Below are 11948 nucleotides of genomic sequence, written 5' to 3'. Positions count from 1 at the left end.
AAAAGAGGCGGAAAACGCCTATACAAAGGCAGTGTCCTGAAAAGCAAGAATTCTGGAAAGGATTTAGGGGTATCATTAGAGGACCAATAGTTCAGTATCAGTTTTTTAAGAATATTAAACAATTAAGGACATATAGATACTCAAACGAACAAAACAAAAAGTTGAAATTAACAAACTGTTTTTAACTCCACATGGAATATAAGAGAATAAATACTGAAATACTACCTCAGGGTATGGAGCATGTTGTACAAAGAAAGTTGAAGATGAAAAAGATACAGACATAAAATTATCCAATACCTTGAACAAATGCTTTGTAATGAGATTGAAGAATTGAACTTATTCAGGTGTTGTGTTAGAAAGTTATGACTTGGATCCATGCATCTCCATATGGAAAGATACAGTATTTTCATACTTCTAGAATCTAAAATTTCTCCAAGTGTGCAATCAGAAAAGCATACAGTACTTGCCTGTTGATGTTTTTTCACGAAACTCTTCAAGCTTCATCAGAGTTGCTGATGTCAGTTGCTCTAAATGTACATCTTTTGGAGGCCTGAAGAAATCCACTAAGTTATTTATTGTCATCTGTTAAAATAAAGAAAAAATAACACGTCAAATTTACTATTAAGTAATTTTTTTCAGGATTTATAACTTATTCAAATATTTACTTACTGCATCATACACTATTTCCAGTGGCTGTGATTCTATTCTAAGCCTCTGATCTGCTTTCTCATCCAAAGGATTAGTCTCAAACATTATGCTTAAGAGTGAGGTACTCTTGTCTGAATAGACTGTCCGAGAAGATAAGAGACAGGGTGTACATTTTTCTCGAGACATGCCTGTAACTTCAAGTGAGGTAATTTTTGTTTCAAATCTGTAAAGAAAGGCAGACAGCACGTTCAGATGTAATATCCATCTGGCTAGGTACAATAAGATGGTAAGAATACAAGGAATGAGCTGAAAGAAAAAAAAACAAAAAACAAAACAAAAACAACAAAAAAACCCCCCAAAACAATAAAGCAAACAAAACTACAACAGTATATCTTTGCCCTACATCAAATATAAATAGCTTAGTCTAATGATATTAGTTAACACATATATCCATGTGTTAACTGTTTTCCATTTCATTATTTTTTGTGTCTATTAGCCACCCTTGACTGAATAAGAAAGGGGGTCCAAGATATTCACTTTGTACACTTTTCATGAGGACAGGAGTCAGGGGAGGGAAGAGACATGCAAATAGGAATTCTGTACTATGAGCTCAGGAATTAGACGGCATAATTTATACCGAGGACCAGAGATACAGCAGAGAGGGAAGGGTCCCTCTGCAGAGAAATAAAAGAAAAAACCACAAGAGGAACAGAAGATTAACAGCCTCATTACTTTGACGAAGTATTTTTTAGGTGTAGGATTTTTCTTTTTTTAATACCCTGTCCACTCTCTTCAAGAGCTCTCAGTTGAAGATCTTTATCTTTCAACACTCAAAGTTTTAAGTTTTTCACTGTAAACATATAATATTTTCTTCCTTTTTTTCAGTACGATGGCATTATTAGGGACATTTAGATGCACAGAGGAACAAATAGAAAAGCTGCAAGCAGAATTTAAAAAAAAAAAAAAAAGCATAAAACTCATCAAGGTCAACACTATCTTAACACTATCATGCATAGATTATACTAATATGACCCAAAGTAGAGGGGACAAGGTTTAAAACAGGAAGGCCACCCTGCCCCAGAATTTTTAAGTCATTACTTCTGAAATTAAAACAAAATATTTTATATCACTGCTTTTCATCATCTACTGTGAAGAGCACAAAACCAAGCCAAAATCATCAGTTACAGATTTCTTCTGCAAATCTAAAAGCTCAACTGAAAACCTTCCAGTCATTTTAAATGCCTACACACAAGTCGTTATGAGATCAGATTAAGTTTCAAAAGGAGTAACGGTGACTTTTCAAAGCAAGAAAGTTAGTAACTGGACTGCTTGTGCATAACAATATTAAACTGAAAAAAAGGAGAAAATCTTTATTGGCACAAAAAATTCTAAAGATGAAGAGACCTTAATCATAGAAACAATATCCATTCACTTTGTCCAGGATGATTCTGCTCTCAAACTACACAAGAAATTACAGTGAAAAATAGAAGCTGAAAATTGTAACAGATCCTTAAAACGCTTATTAGCAGCCATCAACTTTTAATGAGGAGCAAAACCAGTTTGATAGAGAAAGTTCACCTTATTGCTTGTGCACCTGGTCGTTGGGTAAATACCGTACTCAAGCCAGTTAATGCAAATTCTACCAGCTCAGGACTTTGCTTGTTTTCTCTTATTGATATAGACATGCTTAATAACTTCGCAGAGAACTTCATGGCTTCATACTAGATATGTAGGAAAAACAACAGAAATGCATTATAAAATATGTTAATATACATTTTAACATAGTTTATGAAGAGACGAAATCACAAATACCAGTTTCATACTATTTTTCTAGTGCTACAAATAACTTGTAACATAGCTGGTGTAGAAGTCATTCACAAACAGTTATTATGAAGAGGCAGGGTTAGAGTAAGAGTGGTCTATGCTTACAAACATATGTCTTCACACCACGTTTTGAGAAAAAGGGCCTCTGACATAGAGCTAGAAGTCCATTGTACTGTGCATGGTATTCCTTATAAAGATGACTTGACTATTTCTGAATGGTTCAAAAATGTTGCTCTTCCACACTACAGTACTTCCATCACCTTTTTCCTTATATACTCACCTATTCTACCTCATTTACCACCACTCATTTAAGATTCCAGTGAATCACTTAGTGCTTTTTCTTAAAAACTTTGTGATTATTGTAAGACAAAACACGAAGCATTTCATAACTTAAACAACAATACATTACTTACATTACTTTATTCTAGCTTGGGCAAGCAAAATTTCATTATGAACTTTTTCAGAATATCCAAAGCTCTATAACCACTCTCCTGAAACACCTAAGGATGCTCCATTCTGCACAAAGCCAGAATGCAGTAACTTAACTGAAAAGTGCCAGAACAGTATTCAAATATAGAGACAGAGCTTCAATAAATTTTAACATTTATTTCCTATCATCTTTAGATTTTTATTAGTCGATAAAGCTAGTAACTGTTTGATGTCATAGTAGGTTATGACTTACTGATTTTGGAAGGGTTGGATCCACAGCTGTTTCACTATATCCAATTGCTGCATAAAGTTTAGCCTTCTCTTCAGGTGTCATCAGCTCTTCAAGACCTGTCACATTGCAAGAGGTTAGTTAAACTCCATATAGGTATCTGAAAAATGCAAATACTGTTATACACTTTCCAGGACTTGGTAGCTCTATAATGTAGAGTAGATACTGATAATATTGTCCTGAACTAGTAAAAGCAAAAACCCCGAGGTTTAAAGCAAAGTCTTGAGTCTCATAAAGCATGCTTTAAAATGGCAGTTACACTTTTATTCTGGTCTACTCTATTTCCTAGCTTGCTAACAACAGAAGCAACCTTTTTGATTTACTTTCCATGTTCCACAGTCTTTATTAGGTGCCCTGTACTTAAGTGAATCAAACTCTAGTACACTGCATGAAATAGCCAAATTATAAAATTAAAGGAAATAAAGTTGTTTACATTACATTAACTGCTACTGCTTTCTAGCACTTCCTTCAAATCCCCATACACAGTACACCACACAGATAAACGTGAAAACTGTGGCAAGAGGAAGTATAAATTGAACACAGTTCATAAAGACCTATGGAAGGAAATGTAAGATACCTCTGTAACATGCAATTAACAACTTAATCAGCAAAAAAAGGCTAAGAGAAAATGTAAACGTCAATAATATGCTAGCTCAAATATTAAACAAATCCAAAATTCCATTGCTAGGGATCTATTATTCTAATAAGTCATCATTAATAGTAGGGGAAAAAATACCAATAAAAGAACGTACTTGAACCCTTTACTTCTTGTTTTTGTTCATCCTTTTTTTCACTTGACCAGCTCCATATCCAACTAAACCAGCCACCAGAATTTTCATCATCCTGTTTCACTCCTGGTCTGTAGATTTTTAATCCAGCCTTAGTTGCCTGAAATTTAAAAAATACTCAAACAAGTCATTTTCTTCATGCATCTTTCTTAATTTTCCTAAGAAAAATACAGACCCAAGATATGCCTTAAATCATCAAAACATCATTAGACAACCACTAAAAAGGCAACGTGTTATTTTTTTGTTTTTCTTCTAGTAACTTCTTCAAGTATACAGTGCATCATTAGACCAATTCTCACTTTTATAAAATCAACCATCTTTACAAACAAAAAGAGCAAGCAAGTGTAGCTGATTTTAAGTCAATGTTTCTTACATAGCAGATTTTCTATCTAGCTCTTGCTACCAAAAAAAAAAAAATTCCACAACATTATACAGTGCTCTACATTACAAAACACTTATAAGGAATCATTTAAAATACAGAGGTAAGTGATTAAATAGCAAGCACAGGCCAAATTTTAAATGATCCCTATATTTTTCATTTTCAGATAAATGTCCAAAGCAGTAACAGCAACAAGAAAAAATCATTACTCTTGTAATAGAGTATTTACTCTCAGGAACATAGAAAACTATTCCTGGATCTGACATATATAGTTATAACAGTAAGGAAGCCTCCCTTCTCCCACATTCATTATTTCAACAACTAGGGTGTGTCCTGGCTGATACCAGCGATTATTCCAATACTGGGTCCTCAGAGAAAGTGCAAACCACATGCAGACTTGACCACTGAAAGTTTGGCATAAGGGACGGCAAATGACCATCAAGTGACCTAAGAGACAGAAGAGTTCTCAAAACTGAAATGGACCACACTAACTATTTTTCTTCATGGCTAACATGATCAAAAAAGATACAAAACACTTGCGGATAAGCCCTGAATTTAGACATGTCTAGTGAACATAATATCCAAAGTGAGTGAGAGAAGGATCCCTTATAGCATTTAGAAAACCCAAGATCTCTCTAAAACACAATTAGGGAAAACAGCTGGCTATAAATCAGAACTTTTTAGGGTCTTGTCACAGCTATCCACCTACAGGCCAACAGAAGGCAGGACTCACCACAGAAACAATACAGGCTTCTGAACTGACAACTATTGATTCACCTCAGAGAGACAATGCAGAATGTCATCTAAACAACATAAGTCCTCAAAAAGTTGAAAAAAATCCTCCAAACTCCTCTTTATAAAGGATACCAAGTCATCAAGCAGATGTTACAGAGCGAATGGTCCAAGGAAAGAATGGGCAAAGCCTTAGGAAAAAGGGTTGTTAAACCTCTGAAATTAGAGGTTTCTGGGACACCAGGGAGTTAGCGTTGAAGGACAACTAACATGGAGAAAAAGTAGTAGTGCCTGAAGCTATCATTCTCAACATGTCTGAGGCAGCAGCTGGCACGAGAGTTTAAGGTAAGAAAGGCTACAGATAGAAAGGAGAGGAATTGAAATTCTGCAAGGATGAAGAAAACATTTGTGCAGTATGGGAACTGAAGAAATTTCCTGAAGAAATTCTGTTGAACTTTCCCCATCCTCCATTTACAATGGTCTAGTAACAAATACAGTCATAATCTGTGGAAAAATTACTCAGCAAGGTAAGCTGTTTTGACAAAAAGAAAGGGAGAACCAAGAGCAACATCCTGTATTCTGATTTAGGTGAACTGTCTATGAAGTATTCTCTAGACTGAAAGCACAAAATTTATCAAGCTATCTGATACAGAGACTTGACGCTTGGCTCACTGAAGCTGGTGTTTGGTACTTCGAGCACTAGTGATAAAGATTAAAAAGTGGCATAAGGTTTGGAATATGAAGTTCTTTCTACAAAGAGCTGAGGAAATCAGACGGTACAGTGTTCACAAATGTGAGTTCTGAGGAGCTTAATTCCAAAGTCTAGAAAAAAAGCAACTGAAGGGGAGGGACACAAATGTACCTTCCGGTTCTCCAGAAGTCTGAAAAATGATCATAAAAGCATCCAAACGTGAGTATACATACAACTAGAAGGAAAAGCTACACTTATGGATTACTGTTTAGAGTTTTGGTTTTGAAGCACCCTATCTATCCCTGCAGCATTCATATGATACTTAATATATTCCACCACAAAAAAAAAAAAAAAAAAAAAAAAAAAATTCTTTCAAGGACTGACATAAGAAATGACTGATGTTCATGAATTTTAATAACTGGTATGTTATTTCAGATTCTAAAGGTCACATTTGGCTTACTTTCAGACACACTTATTATTAATGGACAAATACCACTTCACAGATTTCAGAAAACCTACACAGATTTCACTTCAGTCTCCTCGAATGACGCTCAGACATTATACTGGAAACTAAGCAGTACACTAACCTAGGAAAAACATGGCTAACAAATTCAGTGTAACTACTCAAGTCGCATTAGCTTGCCTTATTGTGATTGTCTACTTAAATGTATTCTGCATTTGCTGAATAGATCTTCCCCACCAAAAGCAGAAAGAAATTTATCTTAGATCAACTATTCTGAAGCAGCATTATACGGAGCTATTTAACATTGGCTTAATTACAAGCTGAAACTAACTATGCCTTATAATAACAAATGTGAAATGCAAGGAAAATAGAAAGAGCGCATGATGCACAATTCAGTGACTAGAACTAAAATGCATCTGCCTAAAATCTCCACAGCCTCATGTTGCAGCTATTCTTAGATTCACTTAAATGATGAAATCTTACCTCAACTTCTGCTTGTTGCCTTGCTAGAGTGATGTTAAAAATATCCAAGGCCTTTTCGAATTCCTAGAAAGAAGGTGAGAAATTATTTTTTGACAGTTTCATTTGGTTAGATTTCACAGCTCAGTTTGACAGGAAGCGACAGTAAACAAGTCTTTCAGTGCAACTCAAGTTAATTTGCTCAAGCTGAAAACTTAAAATAAACCTGGAAAAGAAAAGCACATCAGTTGAAGTTTTTCTTTACTGCAGTCACTAATTTAAAAAAATTATATCATAATTTGTTAATACTACAGAGAAAGGTATTGAAGTTGCAAGTCTGGCCACTGAAAATTTTATTTTAGCTTCGTACTGACTTAGGAACATGTAAACATTTAAGAAAACAGTAAGAACAACATTTAAGCCTTTACTGGAAAATGGCTAACCTCCAACAATTTTAAGATTTCTTCATTAGGTTTTTTTGATGTTATCTTTGTTTTATACATGTCTTTATAGTTCTTCACTTGTTTCCTATGGTGCTGAATATGTTCCCATGACCACATTTGGAGCTTAGGTTGAACATTAACTTCAAGGATGCCATAAATAACATATTTCCACCTAAAAGTAAAGACAAATGAAGTATCGTTTACTTTTTTTTTATATATATCAAAAAGACACCCAGAGCTATGCAGACTCCCATTAAATACAACTTCAAGTAGTGAAAGAGTGAAATCCTTTGTTTAATACCACACTGCTGATCAGCAGAGGAACTCAAGGATTTTCTTTTTTTCCCCACACAAAGTTGGTATGTTGCTATTTCCTAAAATTAAAAGGTAACCTTGTACAAAAAGTGCCCACAAATACATACATGTGCGCGTGTGAATAATCAAAACATATTTGTAAGGAATCTTCTGAAAAGAAATCAGATCTCCATCATCTGTGTTGAAAAGGTTCACCTATATTTAGGCAACAGCCATGTTCTTGTAACAGTACCTAACATATAATTGGGTCTCCTTCATTAAAACAGAGTTAGGATATTAAAATACTATCAGACTTAAGTTTTTGATAATGGTCTTTAAGACAGTAAATTCAGTCTTTCAAATACTGTGTCCTCACCTTTGATTTGAAGTCCTTACCGATGTTTTTTTTAATACGCATAGCTTACCAAACAAAAACAGAAGAGAAGACACTGTTTCAGAAGGAAATCAGTTCTAACCTCCTTAAATAAGAAACAATCCCTTGGTAATTATTTCAAATTAATAACTAACAAATTATTTTTAAAGTCTGAGGTGGCCTACCATGTCTTGGCATTGTTGTGCAAAGGAACATCAGGCCTGTACTTCCTATATGGCAGATTTCGAGTCATCATATCAATAGACTCAAGAAGCTCCATAACACTGAAGTACTAAAAAACAAACAAACATTCAAACTGAGTGTTACTGTCCTTCTCAGGACAATGTGAATAAAGCTTCTCTTCAAAAGGAAAATAATTTACAAAATAAGACTAAGAAGTGAATAAATTCTGTATGTTTTTTATAAAATTTCAGACTGCTTTTCTTCTTATTCTTACAAACTAAGTTTCACCACATTATATATAACTTCAGAAAAATAGTTTATACCTGTGGTTTATTGAATTCAACAGTTATATCCTGCAAATTTACATCTAAATCCATTTTCGGTGATGAAAAGTCAACATCAGATCGAGGATTCATAAGAAGTTTGGCTTTAGCTGAAATTGGGCGGAATACTGAAAAACAGAAGTTGATACAGAAAGTACAATTCAATTATTTAAAACTGACATAAAATGATACATAGTACTTATCAGCTCAATTAAGCTAGCTTACTCATTCAAAAATGCTAGACTTCAAAACATGAAGGCTCCAACAACACAGCTTAAAATAGAATACAATCTATACTCAATTCCCAGTTTCCTTCTGCCAACATTTGCAGAACAAATATTTGTGGCATATTTACACAAGGTTTCCTGTATGCAGTATTACATTGCAGATGTTTCTATTAATAGATTAAATTTGCAAAAAATCTAATGTTTTTACTATTACATAAGCTATTTATAGTACAAGATAGCTTCAAACACAGCACTTCACTATAATAACTCTTATTCTATAAGTTGTTTTTTTTTTAATGTTACCAATGTTTTACACTCTTTGATAAATTACACTAACAAGAATGGATAAAACTAAACATTCTGCATTTCTAGATCCAAGCCCAAGTCGGCATGGAAAAAAAAAAATCAATATGGATGCTACATAAAGTGAAGCACATCACATGAAAAATATTCAGAGAATAAATGTTTTATTTGTCAATATTAGGCATTTAATATAGCCTTCAGAAGCCATTTTTTAGTTCAATTTTTCCATCTTTTTCAGCAATTGATCCAACAATAAGAATTTGTATATTACTTGAATTTGTGTATTTTTATCAAATGAAATTCCTTTGATTTCAACAGAAATACTGATAGACCGTCCACATACCAAATATTGTACATTGATCAAAAGGTTCATACAAGTGGAGACATTTTTGCAAGATTAAACCATGTTTATACCAGTTTACTTTTGTTTCATTACAAATCCTGTATTTCTTGTGAAGCTTATTTTACTTTTATCTACATATTTTATGTGGTAGCATTTCTATTCATTTTCTCTGTGTATTTAGTTTCCTAAATTTAATTTTTCATCCTTCCTATGTGTAAGTATTATGTCTGCATTTACACCAAACGACAGAAGAGGATTCTCTGCTTACTACCTTTCTACCAATGTCTCAGTCTGAAGAGTTGCTCTAAAAGAGCCATAATTTTTATTTACCACAAAATATCAGCATGATGTAATTCTTTAAATATCTGAGTTTCTGATGGCACCACTGAATTTTAGGAGTGTAAATCCTGCCATTTCATACAACTATTTTGAACTTCTATGTAAAGACTTAGACAACTGATGATATTTAAACTTACTTTCTTGTAAAAAGAGCCAAAGCTAGCAACTAAAAAATACGGATAAGAAATCAGAAGAAATTACTAAATAGTTCTCTGGTGGTCAAATAAAGAGATAAAAAGAGATTCCAGTAAAGGCGTTAAGAAAAACCCATAAAACTAGAAGTGCCCTTTTAAACCATGGCTATAGCAAACTGAGGACTTGCTTGCAAGAGAACAAGCCACTTCAAAGGCCAGTCTTTCTTGTAAACAGTTACTACCGAATCACATAGGTGCACATGAGAAACAAACCACATATATTTTCTATACAATGAAAACTAAACAACCGCCATGTTTAAGTGAAGCCAATGCAACTTTCGGACTAAAGTAAGCAACAATCAAAGCAATACAACTTGCGATATGGCAACACTTAAAAAAAAAAAAAAGTCTTTGCATAAGGCAGGTGACCTCAAAAACATTTATCTACTACTCAAACCAATCTCATTCACAAAACTTACATGATGCATATATTACTGCTAAACTTCTTAAAATAAGGAATTAACAATGGATATGAACAATAAGGATTTATGTATGATATTCCATTAAAATGATACATGACTCAAGATTCATATTTTAATCAAAGCCTTTTTAAGTCTACAGATATGGTACAGTACTCACTGCCAGACAGACAGTTATTCCTACAAAAGAACTAAACTGCACTCCTTTATAAGATTTTTTAATAACAGCCAAAGTAGCAACCTCTAAGAGACATTAAAAATTAGAAGTATATATGCATATTACAAATACAAATAAAATATCACTTACCAAAATCATAACCTTCTGGAATCACATTGTGGCTGGCAACTCCCTGTTTTAAGTGAGCCTACATACACAATGGAGTTAAAATTAAGTTGCATTTTTATTTTATTATAAAGTTTTAAAAGATAAAATGTTACCATTTTAATGCCTCTGATACACAGTACAATTCAAAATATTAATCTATGATTTAAACAGAATAAGGCTTCTATTTTTAACTAAAACAATCACTGAAGAGTAAAATGACCATATATTGTGTGTAATTCTGTAACTCGCGAAGGACTACGTTTTTTAACTTTCTGTTGTATTTTCATCACATAAAAACCTTAACTTCTATTATTTATCCTAAAACACCTATTAGTAACGAGACAGTTCTCCAGGACACTGACATAAATGGAAGCAGAAGTGAATGAAGAGCACTCTCCATGCTTCACAGTATGAATACTACACTAGATATATTATCTCATGCTTTACTTACCAATGATTCATCACAACCACCATGGTAGAACATCTCTGATTTCACATTCCAGTAAGCAAAAAGGTTATCCAGTCGTACAAGCTGAAAATACAACAGAACATATGTATTAATACCTACAAATTTTAGATTAATAATTTGGATTTCACAAATTTTGGATGAATAAAAATATTCAGAATGTTCCTTGCAGAATATGCATCCTTTTATTTTGGAGCCTATACAGTTACATGTTTTCTTGATCTCCCTTTCTGTGTATGGAACTCTAATTCAGCTTGTTTAATTAACAATTTTTTCTTTAGCATACAGTTTACACCATACCTTGTAGAATAACTTGGCAGTTTCATCATGTAAACATGGATTCCAATTCTTATCTGAAGTCTGAAATGAGAATTAAAGAAAGTTACTCCAATGTCTACACCAATATTTTATAATCACTGAAACAAACCAGGAAAAAAGAGAGGAACATCATAATAATTAAACCCCACTGAAAATAACGCGACACTATCTTCTGATTTAAGATGATTAAGCCATTATTTTAAGTGGTAACTTGATAAGGCTACTTCCTCCCAAGAAATACACACATGTACGTGCAGGCTGCACAAAAGAACCAAAAGATTCTTTAAAATTCTGGTTTCAGTATTGCAAAGTGTTTTTTCTTTACACGATATTATTTTTAGGCAGGCTCTTTGGAAAGACATAAACAAGGGACTAGAATTCTTTTATAATTCTGGAAGTAGCACCTTAGTTTGAGCCCAACAGAAACATGATACGCTATTATACTTTTTCAAGGCTAATATGCATTTCAAGAGCGAAGTAGTAAGAATATCAAAGCTTTTGTTCACTATACAAAACTGTTTAGACAAAGGAGCTGGCAAAAAGTTTTCAGTGTGCTAGGAACAAGCATTCATAAGACTACTATTTCATTCAAGAAAGCAACATTAACTTATATGCATTTTACACAGCAAAAGCTACTGAATCGGAACAACTCAGCAAAATAAGCATATTCCTGCTACTAGGTAGTCTTGGGGGTGG

General features: G+C 33.5%; 1 protein-coding gene across 1 annotated transcript; it reads right to left on the bottom strand.

The window, feature by feature from the left end:
- Window positions 1-467: 467 nt before the first annotated feature.
- LOC104524602 (vacuolar protein sorting-associated protein 13A-like) lies at window positions 468-11294 on the bottom strand (the record flags this gene model as incomplete). Its single annotated transcript, XM_010167534.1, has 12 exons — window positions 468-582; window positions 670-871; window positions 2227-2369; window positions 3155-3249; window positions 3943-4078; window positions 6727-6789; window positions 7146-7317; window positions 7998-8104; window positions 8319-8446; window positions 10451-10508; window positions 10920-11000; window positions 11235-11294. Coding segments are annotated over 12 exons (1360 nt in total), but the record flags the coding sequence as incomplete, so codon positions are not given.
- Window positions 11295-11948: the final 654 nt, after the last annotated feature.

This window comes from Antrostomus carolinensis, unplaced genomic scaffold, assembly GCF_000700745.2.
Source record: "Antrostomus carolinensis isolate BGI_N321 unplaced genomic scaffold, ASM70074v2 scaffold6325, whole genome shotgun sequence".
Lineage (NCBI taxonomy): Eukaryota > Metazoa > Chordata > Aves > Caprimulgiformes > Caprimulgidae > Antrostomus > Antrostomus carolinensis.
Note: the sequence above shows the minus strand (reverse complement) of the source record. Positions and strands in the feature narration are given on the sequence as shown.